General features: G+C 41.3%; 1 protein-coding gene across 7 annotated transcripts in view; it reads left to right on the top strand.

Moving 5' to 3' along the window:
- The window catches only part of sanbr (SANT and BTB domain regulator of CSR), a 144530-nt gene that overhangs the window by 66016 nt on the left and 58269 nt on the right, over positions 1–20245 (top strand). For all 7 annotated transcript variants that reach the window (XR_013578679.1, XR_013578678.1, XM_078556895.1 and 4 more), the window contains one exon: positions 10277–10422. Coding sequence is in view for 5 of the 7 variants with exons in the window: in XM_078556895.1 (XP_078413021.1) it covers positions 10277–10422 (146 nt within the window). In the remaining 2 variants the exon portion in view is untranslated. The remainder of the gene's footprint in view (positions 1–10276; positions 10423–20245) is intronic.

Below are 20245 nucleotides of genomic sequence, written 5' to 3'. Positions count from 1 at the left end.
CAAAGCTAGGCAGCTCTTCCAGCCTCATTTAAATACTCAACTTAGTCTCTTCAATCAGAGTGAGAGCTCCCACCTGCATTCTGCAAGTTGAACCAGAGAGACTGGCTGCCTCTGCCTCGTTTCTCACTCACCCTCACCAACTGACCTGTCTCTGGCGGGTTCAGTGATAACTTTACTATGGTCTTTTCCTCTCTCAAAGGCCACTTCCATGTGAATTAAATGGGCCTCATACCCAGGTAGAAATGCTGATTAGCTAGACCCCAAGTCCATTCTCTCATGGAATTAAACAGATAGTTTAAAGTATAACCATTTACAAAACTGGACATTCCTAACACGACCCTTTGAGACTTGGAGACTAAGGCCTAAATTTTTTTCTTTGTGATGGGTAGCTACAGTCAGGAAATTTCCTGACTGGCAGACCCACCTCAAAGAAAATGTCCCTCAGATCCAATTTTTGCTCTGAGGGTTGGGGATTGGGCGGGTTGCAGTGGGAGTAGGTGCAGTATGGAAAATGTAGTTTGGCCGACAGCCCTGACTCCCATAAGAGGTTTTACTTTGTTGCCACAGCTAGGGAGAAGGGAAAACTTTGTCTGATTGACAGCTTTATGATATTTATTTTTTCTGTGATCTGTATTGTCAAATGCTCAGTGTTTATTTGCACAAGGTAGAGGTGTGAAGTGCTTATAGCTCCTGTGATTAATACTTTAATATGGTTGATTGACTCTTTTATAGGGTTGGAGCAACAGTGAGTTTTTTCCTGAGAAAATTATGAATGGATGTTTTTTTTAAAGGAGTTACACACATGCTATTGTTATTATAGGGTTAATTGGTTCTGCGTAGAGTGTATAATAGTTGAATGGACATGGAAGTTGCATGAGTTGACATGGAGGGGATGAAGGGCCATTGGGGTGGCGGGGGAGTGCATGAATTGGCAGGAAGGGGGTATGGGTAAAGCCTTTTGACCTTACCTTTCAAAAATTTCCAGAATCCAGACTATGGTTCACAACTCCTCTGAGGCAGTGTGAACCACAAGTCAAGGAGAAACTGGCCAAACTCCTCAACTTGAGGAGGGCTAGGAGATGCCTTCCCCTACAATGAAGCTGGCTGCGGGTAGCAAGTCCGCATCCTTATCCCATGCCACTGAAAATTGGGGGTGCTGGGAATGGGGGCCGGATCCCTGCCATTTTTAATTCTCCCCCCACGCGCCTTCATTACAACACAGTCGGAGACATGAAAATCTGGGGGTAAAAGTCAGCACAGCTGCTCTGCTGCTTGTTTACAGGTATAAATATCTTGCACCACCTTCTCAGTAAGTCAACCTGGGTCCCCCCTTTAACAATCAAGCCAACTAAGTTCGACCTACCTTTATTTCCAAAGGAGAGTCATATTCAACTCTATGTTTACTCTGTTTCTATCTCTACAAATGCTGCCAGACCTATTGAGTATTTCCAGCATTTTCAGTTTTTATTATCCAAAGCTTCTTGTGAGGCAGAATTTAGAACATGTCACATGACCCCCTTCATTCCTCCATTTCACCTTAAATTAAAGTGACAGCCCCAAATATAACAATCTTACAAACTTCATATTAGCAGTGAGGTAAGCAGCAAAATACTATTTTGCAATATTAAGGGTAGAACAATGAAACTCTGACAGCGATTTTTGGACATTGGCTTTTAATGATGCATCTGTTTTACACTTGAAATTTTGCACCATTTACGTGTAAATAACAATGAATGCCATTAGCCTTTCAGTTATTTTAACAAATATGACCTGATATTTCTATAATGGTATTTTGTATACATTTTTCATTGCATTTTTCCTCTGGTCTCTATATTCTTGTTTCTTGTTGAACTAATTTGTTTGCTATTATTGCCTCTAATGGATGTTCCATATCCTCCTGTGATGTACCTAAATTCTCAATATCACCATTTGCTAAAAACAAAACAAATATCTTTTCCGTGCCTTGATCCTCTGCAATTAGACTTACTCCTGAAATGGTTCCATGCCCTGGCAATCGTTTACTTTTTATATGCTTGCAAAAGCTCTTATTATTTACTTTTATATTATCAGATAGTTTTAATATTTTCTTGTTTCCATTCTACTTTCCCTTTTCACCTCCCCATTAACTTTCTCGTGAATATTATTAATACAAACTTTATGGCTGCCTTTTAAGATTTAGTTTGGCTTTTATCTCTATTTATCCACTGTACTTTTAAACAGTTATACATCAATGCCACCCTTTTTAACCTTATAAATATTATTTGTACTTTAATATATCTCTTCTTTGAAGGTATCTTGCTTCTCACTTTTTTGACCTGCCTGATCACCTTGAATTTATCTAAGTGCCCTCCTATAACTTCTTTAATAATAGGTTCTAACATTTTCCCTATGACAGATGTTAAGCTAACTGGCCTGTAGTTTCCTGCTTTCTGTCTCCTTTTTTGAATAAAGGAGTTATATTCGCTATTTTCCAATCTAATGGAACCTTCCCCGAATCTAGGGAATTTTGAAAAATTAAAACCAATTATCTCACTAGCCACTTCTTTTAAGACCCTAGGATGAAGTCCATCAGGGCCCGGAGACTTGTCACCCTGCAGCTCCAATAATTTGCTCAGTCGAACTTTCCCTGGTGATTGTAATTTTCTTGTGTTCCTCCCTTTCTTCCATTTCCTGATGTAACATCCCAGAAGTAGCTATATGTGTATCCTCTATAGTGAAAACCAATGTAAAATACCTGTTCAATTCATCGGCCATCTCTTTATTTTCCATTATTAATTCACTAGATTTGCTCTCTATAGAACCAATGCTCACTTTGTTAATTCTTATAATTTTTAAATATCTTTAGAAACTCTTACTATCTGTCTTTATATTTCTAGCTAGCTTTCTCTCGTACTATATTTTTTCCCTCCTTATTAATCTTTTATTCATTCTTTGCTGTCTTTTATATTCTGCCGCACATCCTTGCGCAATTATATGCTTTTTCTTTAAGTTTGATACCATCTTTAATTTTTTTTAGTTAACCTCCGCTTGTGGGTTCTCCCCTTAGAATTTTTCTTTCTCATTGGAATGTATATACTCTGTATATTCTAAAGTACCCCTTTAAATGTTTGCCACTGCGTCTCTATTGACCTGTCCCTGAACCTAATTTGCCAGTTCACTTTAGCTAGCTCTGCTTTCATGCCCTGATAATTGCCCTCATTTAAGTTTAAAACATTAGTCTTGGACCCATTCTTCTCTCTGTCAAACTGAATGTAAAATTCAATCATATTATCATCACTGCTGCCTTGGGGTGCCTTCACTATGAGATCATAAATTAATCCTATCTCGTTCCACAATACTGGGTCTACTATAGCCTGTTGTCTGGTTGGCTCCAGAATGTGCTGTTCCAACAAACTATGCTGAAAACATTCTATGAACTCCTCATCTAGGCTACCTTTGCCCATCTGATTTTTTGAGTCTACGTGTAGATTAAAATCACCAATGATTATCGCCGTACCTTTCTGACAAGCTCCCATTATTTCTTCCTCTATAATCCGTCCTACCATGTGGGTGCTGTTACGGGGCCTGTACACCACTCCCACAAGTGACTTCTTGCCGCCTTCATTTCTCATCTCTACCCAAACCACTTCTACATCTCGGTTTCCTGAACTTAGGTCATCCCTCTCTATTGTGCTAATACTATCATTAATTAACAGAGCCACCCTTACACCTTTTCCTAGCTTCCTATCCTTCCTAAATGTCATATACCCTTCAATATTCAGGTCCCAATCTATGTCATCCTGCAGCTATGTCTCTGTGATGGCTATCAGATCGCACTTATTAATTTCTATTTGAACTATCAATTCATCTGTTTTGTTTCGAATGCTACGTGCATTCAGATACACAGCCTTTAGTTTTGTCCTTTTATTATTTTGTAACCTCTAGTCTTATCTGATTTACTCTTAGATTTGTACTCTCCGTCCCTTCCTGTCATGGTCTGTTTATCAATTTGCATATTATTACCTTTCTCTCTTGCTTTGTCTTTACTCTTTGATTTACCACATCTTCCCAAATTTGATCCCTTGCCCCCACTATTTAGTTTAAAATCCTCTCTACTTCCCTGGTTATGCAACTTTCTAGAACACTGGTCTCAGCACAAATTAGGTGTAAACCAACCCAACGTTACAGTCCCCACTTTCCTCAGTACTGCTGTCAGTCCCCAAGAACTAGAACCACTTCTTCAACACCAGTCTTTGAGCCACGTATTCATTTCTTTAATCATCTATGCTCAATGCCAATTTGCACGTGGCTATCACCTTTGAGGTTCTGCTTCTTAATTTGGTGCCTACCTTCCTCACAGGGAAGTGATGGCGTAGCGGTATTGTTGCTGGACTAGTAATCCAGAGACTTAGCGTAATGCTCTGAGGACCCGGGTTCAAATCCCGACACAGCAGATGGTGGAATTTGAATTCAATAAAAATGTGGAATTAAAGTCTATGAAACCATTGTCAATAGTTGTAAAAAACTAACGTCCCTTAGAGAAGGAAATCTGTCGTCCTATAGCAATGTGGTTGACTCTTAAGTGCCTCTTAAGGCATTTGGCTTAGCAAGCCACTCAGTTGTATCAAGCTGTTACAAATAATGAATGAAACTGGATGTATCACCATCAACCTAGGCACCGGAAAACACAAAGATGACCCTGCAAAGTCCTCCTTTGACGCAGAATGTACTCTGGGTGGAGGCCTTCAATGTACATCACCGAGTGGTTCGGTAGCACCACTACTGACCAAGTTGGCCGAGTCCTAAATGACATAGCTGCTAGCCTGGCTCTGTGGCAGGTGGTGGGGAACCAACAAGGGAAAAACATACTTGTCCTCATTCTCACCAACCTGCCTGCTGCAGATGCATCTGCCCATGACTGTATCGTTGTGGAGACGAAGTTCTTCCTTCACATTGAGGATACCCGCCATCGTGTTGTGTGACACTACCACCGTGCTAAATGGAATAGATTTAGAACAGATCTAGCAACTCAAGACTGGGCATCCATGAGGCGCTGTGGGCCGTCAGCAGCAGCAGAATTGTACTCAAACATAATCCGTAACCACATGGCCCGGCATTTCCCCACCCTACCATTACCATTAAGCCAGGGCATCAGCCCCGGTTCAATGAAGAGTACAGGAAGGTATGCCAGGAGCAGCATCAGGCATATCTAAAAATGAGGTGTCAACTTGGTGAAGTTTTAACTTCTACTACTACTTGCATGCCAAACAGCATAAGCAACAAGTGATAAACAGAGCTAAGCGATCCCTCAACCAGCGGATCATTAATAAGCTCTGCAGTCCTGCCACATCCATCCGTGAATGGTGATGGACAATTAAACAACTCACTGGAGGAGGCTCCACAAATATGCCCATCCTCAATGATGGAGGAACCCAGCACATCAGTGCATAAGATAAGGCTGAAGCATTTGTCACAATCTTCAGCCAGAAGTGCCAAGTGGATAATCAATCTCGGCCTCCTCAGGAGGTCCCCAGCATCACAGATGCCAGTCCTCAGCCAATTTGATTCACTCCATATAATATCAAGAAACAGCTGAGGGCATTGGATACTGCAAAGGCTATGGGCTCTGACAATATTCCGGCAATAATACTGAAGACTTGTGCTCCAGAACTTGCCACGCCCCCTAGCCAAACTGTTCCACGACAGCTACAACACTGGCATCTACCCAGCTCTGGAAAATTGCCCAGGTATGTCCTGTACACAAAAAGCAGGACAAATCCCACCCAGCCAATTACCGCCCCATCAGTCTACTCTCCATCATCAGTAAAGTAATGGAAGGGTTCATCAACAGTGCTATCAAGCAGCACTTGCTTAGCAATAACCTGCTGATGCCCAGTTTGGGTTCCACCAGGGCCACTCAGCTACTGACCTCATTACAGCCTTGGTTCAAACATGGACAAAAGAGCTGAACGCCCAAGGTGAGGTAAGAGTGACTGCCCTTGACATACAAGGCCACGTTTGACTGAATGTGGCATCAAGGAGCCCTAGCAAAACTGGAGTCAATGGGAATCGGAGGAAAACTCTGCACTGGTTGGAGTCATACTTAGCACAAGGGAAAATGGTTGTGGTTGCTGGGGGGGCAGTCATCTCAGCTCCAGGACATCACCACAGGAGTTCCTCAGGGTAGTGTCCTCGGCCCAACCATCTTCAGCTGCTTCATCAATGACCTTCCATCATAAGGTCAGAAGTGGGGATGTTCGCTAATATTGCACAGTGTTCACCGTTCATGACGACTCAGATACTGAAGCAATCCATGCCCAAATGCAGCAAGACCTGGACAATACCCAGGCTTGGGCTGACAAATGGCAAGTAACATTCGCACCACACAAGTTCCAGTCAATGACCATCTCCAACAAGAGTGAATCCAACCATTGCCCTTGATGTTCAATGGCATTACCATCACAGAATCTCCCACTATCAACATCCTGGGGGTTACCATTGATCAGAAACTGAACTGGACTAGTCATATAAATACGTGGCTACAAGAGCAGATCAAAGGCTAGGAATCATGTGATGAGTAACCCACTTCCTGACTCCCCAAAGCCTGTCCACCATCTACAAGGTACAAGTCAGCAGTGTGATGGAATACTGCCCACTTTCCTGGATGAGTGCAGCTCCCACAACACCCAGGAAGCTTAACAACGTCCAGGACAAAGCAGCCCATTTGATTGGCACCACATCCACAAACATTCATTTTCTCCACCGACGCACAGTAGCAGCAGTGTGTACCATCTACAAGGTGCATTGCAGGAATTCACCAAGACTCCTTTGACAGCACCTTCCAAAACCACGACCACTATCATCTAGAAGGACAAGGGCAGTAAATACATGGGAACACCACCACCTGGAAGTTCCCCTCCAAATCACTCACCATCCTAACTTGAAAATATATCACCGTTCTTTCACATTTGCTGAGTCAAAATCCTGGAACGCCCTTCCTAACAGCACTGTGGGTATACCCACATTACCTGGACTGTAGCAGTTCAAGAAGACAGCTCACTACCACCTTCTCAAGGGCAGCTAGGGATGGGCAATAACTGCTGACCAGCGAAGCGCACATCCTGTGAATGAATAATAAACAAAAAACAAAAACTACTGACTATGCAGAACCTCTTTAACTGCCCTGCCTATGTTGTTGGTACCTACGTGGACCATGACAACTGGATCCCACCCCCCCCCCTGCTCCAAGTTCCTTCCCAGACCTGAGCATATGTCCTGAACCCTGGCACCAGGCAGGCAATACAGCATTTGGGACTCTCGCTATTTGGTGCAGAGAACAGTGTCAATTCCCCTCACTATACTGTCCCATACAGCCACTACATTCCTTTTTGCTCCCCCCACTTGAATGGCTTCCTGTATCATGGCCAGTCAGTTCATCTACCTTGCAGCCCCCCACTTTCACACAAAAAAGCTGAAAAAAATCTCAAACGTATTGGACAATGGCAAAGGCTGTTGCTTTTGCACCCCTGCCCTCTGGGTCCCCTTACCTGCCTCACTTGCAGTCGCGCACCCCTGTCCTGGATCACTAACCAAATCAGAAGACCATATCCTAAGGAATGTGACTGCCTCCTGATACAAAGTGCCCATGTAACTTTCCTTTTCTCCAATGCATCGCAATGTCCGCTGCTTGGCCTCCAACTCAATGGAGCAGAAGCTCCTCAAGCCACAAACACTTACTGCAGACATGTTTGTCCGGATCACAATGCATCCAGGAGCTCCCACATGCGGCAGTCTTGACACATCATCTGTTCTGCCAACTTTAATATTTTTTAATTAACCACTTAACTATTTTATTCAATTAGTTATTTTCCTTTTTTATATATTTTATTAACCTTACCACCAGCTCATTTGCAATTTTAAACCTTAGGAATAGAATAGACCTTACCAGATACTTACTAGATATTCACCAAACACCTAAGATCAAAGCAAAAAACTGCAGATGCTGGAAATCCAAAACAAAAACAACAATACCTGGAAAAACTCAGCAGGTCTGGCAGCATCTGCGGAGAGGAACACAGTTAATGTTTCGAATCCGAATCACCCTTCAACAGAATTAAGTAAAAATAGAAGAGAGATGAAATATAAGCTGGTTTAAGAGGTTGGGTGGGGTGGGGTGGGGAACAAGTAGAGCTGGATAGAGGGCCAGTGATAGGTGGAGATAACCAAAAGATGTCACAGACAAAAGGACAAAGAGGTGTTGAAGGTGGTGATATTATCTAAGGAATGTGCTAATTAAGGGTAGAAAGCAGGACAAGGTACAGATAGCCCTAATGGGAGTGGAGTGGGGTGAAGGAATCAAAAAAGGTTAAAAGGTAGAGATAAAACAATGGATGGAAATACATTTAAAAATAATGGAAATAGGTGGGAAAAGAAAAATCTATAACACCTTCGGTCTGTCCGCAAGCATTACCCAGACCTCCCTGTCGCTTGCCATTTCAACACTCCACCCTGCTCTCATGCCCACATGTCCGTCCTTGGCCTGCTGCATTGTTCCAGTGAAGCTCAACGCAAACTGGAGGAACAGCACTTCATCTTCCGACTAGGCACTTTACAGCCTTCTGTACTGAATATTGAGTTCAACAATTTTAGATCATGAACTCTATCCTCCATCCCCACCTCCTTTCCGATCCCCCCCCTTTTTTTCCAATAATTTATATAGATTTTTCTTTTCCCATCTATTTCCATTATTTTTAAATGTATTTCCATCCATTGTTTTATCTCTACCTTTTAGCCTTTTTTGATTCCTTCACCCCACCCCACCCCCACTAGGGGCTGTCTGTACCTTGCTTGTCTTGCTTTCTACCCTTAATTAGCACATTAACTGTGTTCCTCTCCGCAGATGCTGCCAGACCTGAGTTTCTCCAGGTATTTTTGTTTTTGTTTCACCAAACACCTATTCACCTATCTCTGTAGTAGGGTAAGAACCATTTTCCTATAGGCTGAAAAAGTTTGAAAAGCAAAGGAGCATCTCCTTCCCCTATTCACCTCACTCATTCACACCCATCTCTCAGCACTCTTGTTCAAAGTCACACTTACATGATCACGGTGTGCTGGTCTCCTTCAGTAACACTGCCACTCAACATTTTTTGTCCTTCCCCATTTTCTGAAAGTGTTTTAACCAGGAATATTAAATTCCCAGATCTGTTCAAACTTGTGCCTCATCTCTGTTTTAGCTATTATGTTATATCCCTCGGTAGTTATTAAGCTTCTAACTCCAATTTTATTTTGAATGCTTTGTGCCTTCGTTTATGTACCACTCAGTCATGACTCCTTATTTAACATTGACCCTTATTCTTTTTCCCAGTTTTCTCATTTTTTGGATTCCCTTGGCCCTTCTGCAACAGTGTTTTTAACTCACTACCCATAGTCTGATTTTTATTTTCTTATGAAATTCTCTCACAGTCTACTTCAGCTAAGCCTTCTGCACCCATTCTGATGGCTTTGTTAATTCTCTTCTAGTCTCAAACCTAGATATTCCCCGACTCTTAACATACTTGAATTGAAGCCGTGATTTCTGAAGGGCAGTTAGGATAGGCAACAAATAACAATGCTCACATTCCATGAACAAATAAATGAATGATCTGCCACTTACTCTGTTTTAGATAACTCAAAACAGTAATTCATAGAAAGTGCTGAAGTAGCAACAAATAATTCTATTTATGGTTCTATTGGAAAAATACTTGGTAATGAAATTAATAATTTTAATTCACAGTACGTAATGGACAAATTTATTTGGCAAGGCACAGTCTTTTGTGAACTGCCTGTGAGTTTCCTCCTTTCTGGTAAAATACACCTTGGGTGTATTTTGGGTTGTGACAGCAAGTTTTGCATCTCTTGTACCAGCCACTGTCACCACACTTAATTTTTTTGTAGGGCCTATACTTGCAAAAGAAAAATCAATAGTAATTTGTTAGGAGTTTGATGAGATTACTACGTTGATGTGCATAAATTAGATAACCAAATGTTATTTTCTTATATTACATCCCCCATGGAGAAACTTAGGCAACCATCTGCATCAGTATGCATGCTTTCAGCACATATTCTTGATCATCTGAACAAAATGAGTGTGTGCTGGGACAAATTGCTTAAAGGATAAATTCCCCTTGGGTCTTTTTTCTTCATTCTGCACATAACAGTAAATCGTATTTATAAGTGGAGTTTGAACTTTCTAAAACTGAGAAAGGTGATGCCTATGGTAGTTAATTTAACAAATTGTGATTTTTTTTTTTTTCCCTAGGGTTGTAAAGTGCGTGATCATGTTGTCAAATTAGCCAGTCAACTTCAAAATGGTAAACTTACTTCAGTACCAGTCAGTCAAGTGTATTGTGATGTCCTGCAACATAAGGATATTGTCTGTGTGCCATTCTGCAAAACAGAGGAAAGGTAATTTCTAAAAAAGCTAATCCCCAATTTGAGCACTTAAACTTACTGCAAATTTATATAGAACTTATGAATTTTTGTTATTCTCGCATATTTTTGGCATGTATTGAATTTTTGCATACTAATTATTATGTTCTTTTATGTACAATTTTTTTAAATTGGTTTGCGGGGAGGCGTGGGGGCAAACAGGAGGTTCATAAGATTCCTGACCAACAAGTCAAAGGTGCATTTTACTTATATGTTAACATAATTTTTAAAATTTATGCTTGTTGTATGTGTATTTATATGTCAGATGTAGATTTACAATTATTCAAATATAGTCATAATTTTTTATATGATCTATATATAAATATGTAAAGAGTGTACATATATGAAGTTTCTATATCTTCCTAAATGTCAAGACTGTTAATAAATATGGCATATCCTTGCATGAATTTGCTACCATTTGGATGGAAATCAAAACGTCCACATATTTCAAATAGTCTGAAAACCAGCATAAAACAGCAAAAATCATTGGTAACTTCCAGATACTATATTCTTAATAATTTATCCATACGCTTCTGAGTGTTCCCAAATTCTGTGCTTGGGAAATAAGGTTCTTGCTGGTTTTGTTTTTATTGACTTGTTCATACTTGCAGTCAGACACACAGGGTAGAATCTTCTGTTCGGCCCCGCACGACGACGCGTAAAAGGACGTGCGGTGACGTTGGGCGTACGTCCCAACATCACCGCGCGTCATTCTGATCTTCTGTTCAACGGGCGTGCAGAGAAGTCAGCTGCGCGCCCGCCGAACTGTCAAAGGCCTGTTAAGGCCATTAATGAACTAATTAAGCCTATTGAGAAAGCTGCCCATCTAACTTTAAGGTTGGCAGGCAGGCGAAGAGCCCAGGCGGCCTTCGCATTTTTCATGAAACCTCGTCCACGGGCGGGATTAAGTTTCATGAAAGTTTCATTAATTAAATATAAATTTTTATGAAAATTCATAAACATGTCCCAGCTCATGTGACACTGTCACATGAGGGGACGTGTTTGAATAATTTTATATTTTCATTTTCTCCACGTTTAAAACTTAAGTGCCTCAGGGAGATTTCTGTGCTCTTTGTGCACATGTGCCTCCTCCCCCCGCCCGCACAGGTAGCGCTGAGCGCTCCTGGGTGCGCATCACGCTGGGCCGACCTTAATTGGCCCACCCACGTAAAATGGCGGGCGGCAATTGGCTCTGTGCTCGCTCCTGATTGGCCCACCCGACGGGGAGAAAATTCTCCCCATAGTTATAAAAATAGTAAAAATTTAACCTCGCCAGAAGCTTATACTTCAATGTAAAATGGTAAGTTAGCTGTTGAATGAGTACTGTGGTTTTGAAAAGAGCAGAGAGCATTGCGAGTGTTCAACTTTTATTGGCAACCAGTATGCAAGATCAGAGTTAAAGTTTAATCAAGCAGGCACGTGACTGTAGCTGAGCAGCTGGGAAATGCAAAAGAAAGAAAAACTTGCATTTATATAGCACCTTTCACAACCTCAGGATGCCCCAAAGCACTTTACAGCTGATTAAGTACTTCTGAAGCGCAGTCACTGTTGGTATATTGCAATATTGTGCTGTGTTGTAAGAGAACAAGAAGGATGCGAGGAGGGAAGGGGGATGGAGAGGCTTCCGTCAGAAATGTACATTACTCCATTGAGGGGGGTGGGAAATATAGTTAATAATGCTGCTCTGTTGGGAGATTCCATTCACAAAATTCAGCTAAAATAGTTGGAACATAGCCACACAATGCAGTATTGGTGGCTGTCAGGTTGAAGTATGCTCGGTCCCATCTACTAAACAATGGGGGTTAGGAGAGCCTTTATTCAGCTGCAGCACACAGAAAAAGTAAGATAATGGTTGATAAACTTATTTTGTAGGCTGGTTGGTCAACAACGTTGGGGGTGAAGGAGCAGTGAAATTACCTTTCTTTCCCTGTACTAATCTCTGGTGCAGCACCATCTGATGGTATTGGCTGGGAACTGTCATCACAGTTCAAATAGAGAAATAAAGAAAATAATGAATTTGCATTAATATAGCACCTGTCACAGATGAAGAAGGACGGTCATTGTAATGTCGGAACTGCAACAGCCAATCTGTGGACAGCAGGACCCCACAAACAGCAATGAAATAATCCCGATCATCCATAATTAAGTATGTTTGAGAGGCAAATGTTGGCCTGGGCACAGGGCAAATGCCAGTGCTGCTCTTAAAATAGTGCTGTTCTGTTCAGTGGGAGGATGGTTTATGTGGTGATTTCTGCTCAGTACTGGGAGAGAGGAAGTTTGGTACTAAGATATGTCATTGGGGTGGTGGAGAGGGTGGGGGATGCAGATTTAACCATATTTTCCACTCCATGCAGGACTGGGGAGGTATTTTGTTCTGGTTCTGTCACCTTTCCTTTTTGGGTTTTTTAAACCTGGATTTAGGTAAATGGCCCTTGAATGGCTAATCTGTTTTGCACTGGTATGTTATTTTGTGTCTGAATTCAGCATTTACTTTTGTCTTTTGATCGCAAATACTAATCAGTTTATGTGGGGTGGTGGGAAAGCAGAGGTCTCCCTGAACTCTGCTTATGAGAGCTGAGGGGGGTTGTTGCAATCTTTACTCACCGGAATGGGGGAAAGTAGCCATAATCTTTTCAATTGGAATGCCCTGCTATCGTTGCTCCATATAGGTGGTGGGGGCTATTGCTACTGTCAGGGGGGAGGGGAGGGGCTGTAATTTTATATCATTGACACGCTGACTGATTGAGCAGTGTCAACCTGGGAGTTATATGCTCACATCCACAACTCTGGAGTATTCCTTTTCAGCAAATCTCTCAGCTTCTTAGTCATTCATTGTATGGTTATTCGAGTTCTGTTCCACTATTTTCATCAATTCTTTTACATGATTCCAAAACAGCTGACGTACTTCTAAAACAACTGGGAGTGTGGAATTAAGATTCTTTGTCGAGATTGCTACCTGGAGGTAGGCATTTGAGATGTTACATAACATCAGGAGTTTCTGATTGTAATCAATTAATCATCAAATCTTACTACGCCCTTTAGGTGGCATGGTCAGTCCTGAGACTGCTCTCTGTTTTTAATATATAACTAGTCCATCTTGGTAGTGTTGCACCTGGGTTATCGAGACCAAGGGCATGTTTCAGGACAAGCAGAGTTAGAAAGTAGGTTGAATTGAATTCTATTGAGTTGAATTGAAAGTAGTTGTTGAACCAAGAAAAGAGAGAGAGGAAGGGACAAAAGATGAGGTGGGAAATGGGGGTAGGAAATGAGGGAAGAGAAAGAGGTAGCAGAAGGAAGAAAACAAAGTATGGGGTGCCAAGGGGAAGCTCATGGAGGTGGGGTCATTGGGTTTTCCTCAATTAGCGGTGGTAAGCTTCAAAGGTTCTGCTGGGTGATTATTTCACTTCAATTATGGTAGGATGACTTCTGGTCTGGAATGTTGTCTAGCAGGCAGGCTAGTGAGCAATATTCCCTCTAAGCTGCTGGGTGTGCAGCCATGCAGCAATTAGAAATGTGCCATATAGGGAACAAACAGGCTGCACACAAGCAACGTTCCCTTTAAATGACCACTGTGTGTCAATCTTAAAGGGATTGTACAGTGCAACAATCAGCTGCGCACAGTAAATTGAAATTCGAGGATGAGGAAAATTCTTTCATTTAAGAATCTCAGAATTGTTACGGTGCAGAAGGAGGTCATTCAGCCCATCATGTCTGCACTGGCTCTCTGAGCTCCCTGCACGTTGTTTCTATTTAAATAATCATCCAATGCCCTCTTGAATACCTCAATTGAACTTGCCTCCGCCACACTTCCAGGCACTGCATTCCAAACCCTAAATATTCGCTGTGTGAAAAAGTTTTTTTTCACCTCGCATTTGCCTAGACATGCGCAGTCTTCGGCAACACTGGTTCTCAGTCATCTGCAGGAATGAAAGGTGGCACATTTGCTTCCTTTGCAAACCACTTTAAAACTGTGCCCTCTGGTTCTTGATCCGTTTACGAGTGGGAGCAGTTTCTCCCTATCTACTCTGTCCAGACCCCTCATGATTTGAAAATTACCAAGTCTCCTCTTAGCCTTCTCCTCTTCAAGGAAAACAGTCCCAACTTCTCCAATCTTTCTTCATAACTGAAATGTCTGATCCTTGGAACCATTCTCGTAAATCTCTTCTGTACTCTGTCCAATGCATTCACATCCTTCCTATAGTATCACGCCCAGAACGGTACACCATACTCCAGCTGAGGTTTAACCAGTGTCTTATATAAGTTCTTCAAACCTCCCTGCTCTTGTACTCTATGCCCCTATTAATGAAGCCTAGAATACTGTAAACTTTAGAAACAGCTTTCCCTACCTGGCCTGCCAGTTTTAATGACTTATGTACATATGCACCCAGGATTCTCTGCTCCTGCACACCCTTAAGAATAGTAATCTTTATTACCTCTCCATGTTCTTTGTGCCAAAGTGCATCACCTCCCACTTCTCCGCATTAACTTCATCTGCCTCCTATCTGCCCTCTCCACTAATGTGTCAGTGTCCTTTTGAAGTTCTACACTGTCCTCCTCATAGTTTACAATTCTCCCAAGTTTTGTGCCGTCCACAAACTTTGAAATTGTCCCCTGCACACCAAGATCTAGATTATTTATATATATCAGGAAAGCCAAGGGTCCCAATATTGACACCTGGGGAACTCCCAACAAACCTTCTTCCAGCCTGAAAAATACCCCATTAACCATTACTCTGTTTCCTATCCCTCAGCCAATTTTGTATCCACGCTGCTACTGTCCTTTTATTCCACGACCTATAATTTCCTTACAAGTCTGTTGTGTGGCACTGTATCGAACGCCTTTTGGAAGCCCATATGCCCTCATCAACCATCTCTGTTACCTCGTCAAAAAACTCCATGTACAATTCCAATTTATTCTCCATCAATACATCATGTAGCATGTTGCTTCACCATCGTTTTATTTTCTTTGAAATAATACCTATCCATTCTTGTTTCCCCAAAGTGCTGTAATCGCCTGAATGTTATCTATTACATGATATCAGCAATGAATGAACAAAGTGTCTAGATTGACATTGCTGGCAAACAGTGGATGACACACCTGCCAACAGTGGCATACCAGGCATACATAGTGCAGATATGATCAACCACAAATGTGAAATTGCAAACCTATCTACCTAGTCTGTGTTACTCTGACTTGAAGTCAGCTGATAAAGCATTAAAACTTGTGATTCAAAGTTCAAAATCTTTCTTCAAGATTATAATTTTCAGTAATATGAAACATATTTGAAGGTCAGTATGCAATTTTTGTTTCGACATGGGCAAGAAAAATATTTTCTCCTCAGTAGATTGGTGTGTGTCTTGAGTTTCATTATGGCCTATGGGGTTGTGGGATGTGGAGGGGTTATAGGTTCGGTATTAGGCCAGCAGCAGTTGTGTCTTTTCTTTGCATGGGAGTGGAATTTTTAATGTTTTCGGCCTGGTCCGATGGGTGCCCCGAATATCTAGATAATGTTGTTGAGGGAGATCTTGCTTACCACAGATTTTTTACTGCAAGTTCAGTTGCCATTTCTGTTGTAAAATGCGATCACAGTACCATCTTTTTGCAATCCATATAGGGCCTTAAACTAACTTTTAATTGTTTTTTCTCAAGTCCTTAATTGCGCATTATTTTAGAAGGATATTTTTTCAAATTTTTCCCCCTATTGGTGCGATTCCAAAGGCTTGCTTACTTTTTGCAATGTGGGCTTACACGTTGCATAGTCGTGTAACTTTATGCTCACAGTGCCACCAATGCATGCAATACCATTGGGATGTTGACACCATACACAGCCCTTAGTATATAATGGCCTTGATTTTGTGATCAGTGACAAAGTGGTGGTATTTGCTGCTGACTGTACCGAAAAATACGAACTTGCCTGGTTCGTTGACTGCAGAGGGAGCTTCCACTTCTTGCTGTAGCATGACCCACAGGAAATTTTCTGCATGGCCTTGCAACAAGGTGCATTCTCGGCAAAGGCACGCCCCTAATAATGTCACCTGCTAAAAACATGCCCCTTTAGGTCAGTCAAAGGCAGGTCGGTGTTTTGTTATGGTTTTAAATATTTTTAAACACTTTAATACTGAGACAGAGAGGGAAGGGAAGAGCAACTGGGAGAAGGAGAGAGGGTAGAAACGGAGACACAGAGAGAGTGGAGAGACAGACAGATAAGAGAGGAGGAAAAACTGGACAGAGACCGTAGACGTTGAGAGAAAGTGATAGAGAGAAACCTGGAGACAGACACTGGACCCAGAGAGAGAAACAAAATGAGAAAGTGAGTTGAAGCAAAGAGACCCTGGACACGAGAGAGGGAGACCCGGAGAGAGAGCAATCATTTCTTCAATCCCTTCCTCTCCTTCACGACCCTCGCCATTGTGAAGTTTTCCAAATACAAACTGTGTTGCTGAAAAAAGACATTTTGTCGAAGGTTTTCATCTTGCGCTCATCAGGACAATCGCAAGGCTACCAATGTATACCAATACGATTGTCCTGATGAGTGCAAGATGAGAAGCTTTGACAAAATATCCTTTTTCAGCAATACTCAAGTTTTGTACTCCTAAACAGCTATTTGAATACAAACTGTGATGGGTTTCTACTATCTGACAGATGTCAGTCCAGATGTGACCAACTTAGGCAGCCTTTTTTATTAAATTTCTTTTATTGACAGTTGCTATATTTGTACGTTGCTGTTACTGTGACACTGGGACTATGCAGAGGCAACTGCAATGGATTTATTTAAACCAGACACCGCTTCTAAACTCTGAGGACCAGCTTGTCATGAGAGTATTGGACTCTCAAAGTGGCTGGTTATAAACCAGAGACAAACGGCTGGGAAATACATTCACTGTTCTCTGCAGACCCCTGGAAATCTAAATAATTAAAGATAGCGAGTATCTCCTCTGTTAACCCACACAATCAGTGCCAGTTCTGTGTCCTGTATATTAAAAGCATTTACAACTGCTAGAATGTTGAAAATATTTTGGAAGAAGTCAGATGAAGAATCCAGCCATTCTGGTTCAGGCATTCTTCTGGTATTAACCTGAAATCCAGATGACTAGTGTACAGGTGGTCAGGAGGCAGTTGCACAAAATTGTATGAGCACATCCAGAATATTTAATTCATTTTAAAGAGAATTTTTCATCCATTACATCCTCACCTGATTCCCACTCCTATCATCCAGTAACGTCTCTGTTTTATAGCAGTGAGTTTGCTGCATTGCAAAAGCTTCTTTTAATACAATTTTTTTAAAAATGGGTATTAGATTTAAAAGTCTTACAAATAGGAGTTTTGCAAAGATCCCACTGTTTGGAAATATTTTGCATGATTAGATATATTTGTGGAGAGCTGCTTTAGGTTAAGGGGCTTATTAATTTGAGGCTCTATTCCTGCTAATGTCAACTTTCAAAAAATAGGTGTTAAAATCAGCATAACTATGGGCAAAAAAATTGTTGAATTACAGGTCCCTGCCGCTTTACAGAGCAGCTTGGTGGGACCATCATCGTACGCTCCTTTGAAGCCCATTGAGGCACACTGCAACCTCTGGTTTTTGGCGAAGTGCACACACTGGAAGTTGTGGTGTCACTATTGGGACTGCAAAATCCAGACCAATAAATAACTCTTTGATTATCTTGGGGCATCAAAGCCAAGAATATCTTACAGGTGAAACTAAGTTAGAGGGTGGAATATAATTGGTCCAGGGCACATAGACTTAATTCAATCCCTAATTTCTCTGTCTACGTTTATGTTGGAACTTGCCTACATAAGCTTGTCATACTGTAAGTACACCTTCCTGGTAGTGGTGACAGGATATAAGGCAGATGCAGTTTAATGCAGAAAAGTATGAAGCGCTGCATTTTGGTAGGAAGAATTAGTAGAGGCAATTTAAACTGCAGACACCTGGGGGTGTATGTACATTAATCCTTCAAGGTGACAGGGCAAGTTATAAGCCTGTTTTTAAAAGTCAATGGGATCCTTGGCTTCAATGATAAAGGAATAGAGTGCAAAAGCAAGGAAGTTATTGCTAAACTTTTATAAATCACTGATTTGGCCACAGATGGACTATTATGTCCAGTTCTGGGCACCAGACTTTAGCAGGGCTGTCGAAACCTTAGAGAAGTAATTTCAAAAAAACAGACTTGCAAGTATATAATGCCTTTTATAACTTCAGCATGTTCCAAAGCACTTTACAGACGATGAAGTACTTTTGGAGTGTAGTCACTATTGTAATGTAGAAAAAGTGCCAGCCAATTTTCACACAGCAAGCTCCTGCAAACAATAACGTGATTATGACCAGATATTCTGTTTTAGCAATGTTGATTGAAAGATAAATATTGGCCAGGGCACCTTCTGACTCAGAGGTGAGAATGTTACCCACGGATGACATTTATTAGCATGGTAGCAGGGATGTGGGACTTCAGTTATGTGGAGAGACTAGAGAAGCTGTGACAGGTATCAGCAGAGAAGGTTAAGAGGAAATTTGATAGAGGAGCTCAAAATCATGAAGGTTTATGGTGGAGACGTTATGGATGAACTGTTTCCAGTGGCAGAGGGTCAGTAACCAGAGGACTCAGATTTAAGATGATTAACAAAACAATTGGTGGCAAGCTGAGAAGAATATTTTTTACATAGTCAGTTGTGATGTGGAATGCACTGCCCCAAAAAGGTGATGGAAGCAGATTCAATGATAACTTGGAAAAGGAAATTGACTAAATACTTGAAGGAGAGAAACTTATAGGGCTACATAGAAAGGGCAGGGGAATTGAACTGATTGGATAGCTCTTTCAAAGAGCCAGCATATACACAATGGGCCAAAAGGTGGCCGTGTGCTGTATGATAACAACAATATGATGTAGGAATTTATGATGATTGGGATAGTGGCTGGTGAGTCGACAGGAAGTGCACAGAGATGCTAGATGTTTAATATATTACAAATAAAATGTCAGTGAATGAACAGTTTATTTAGATTGTAATATCTGGAAGTATTGCATTAGATATAGAGTGCAAGGAAAAATGGAGTAGATTAAGTAAGTAAATGTGAAAGGTTTTAAGAATTAGAGCAAAGCGAATGAATTTTTTGAACCAATAGAAGAAAATAAATAGTTTTAATATTTAAAAGGATTAAAAAATTGAAATTATTCCTCAGAGCCAGAGTGGCTTGGTGGCTAATATTAATATTTCAAAAGAATAAACCCTTTTAAATAGCTGGAGGCCAGAGGGTCCAAAATTTAAAGTTTACATATAATACAAAGCAGCATGGAACATGACCAACATGTTGGGTTGAATGGCCTCTTTTTATGCTATGTGCTTTAAATAGGAAGCCTAGATCATATGGTCAGCAGCAAAGTCAAGACACTCACTGCTGATCTCAAAGGAAGCTACCCACAAAGATCTAGCAATTTTTGTGCTTGGATTTCACTTTTCCCAATGTTAGTTTGAATCTGTACCAGATCAAAGGAATATCTCAATTTGTCGACAGTGATATCGTCAAGTAGGGTAAGCACCAATCACATTGAAACATTCTCAAAAACAGGGCACCAGGAAATTAAAAACACTGATGCTTCACTTTTTATCATTTTACAGAGAGCAAAATGCACCTGGAGTACTGTGCACAGTTTTGGTCCCCTTGAGGAAGGATGTAGTTGCACTGGAGGTGATTCAGAGGAGGTTCACTAGATTGATTCCAGAGATGCGGAGCATGTCTTAAGAGGAGAGATTGAACAGTTTAGGCCTATACTTGCTAGAGTTTAGAAGGATGAGAGGAGAT

This window comes from Cetorhinus maximus, chromosome 14 (genome assembly GCF_964194155.1).
Source record: "Cetorhinus maximus chromosome 14, sCetMax3.hap1.1, whole genome shotgun sequence".
NCBI classification, from domain to species: Eukaryota; Metazoa; Chordata; class Chondrichthyes; order Lamniformes; family Cetorhinidae; genus Cetorhinus; species Cetorhinus maximus.
The sequence above is the reverse complement of the archived record's forward strand: the minus strand, read 5'-3'. Positions and strand labels throughout refer to the sequence as shown.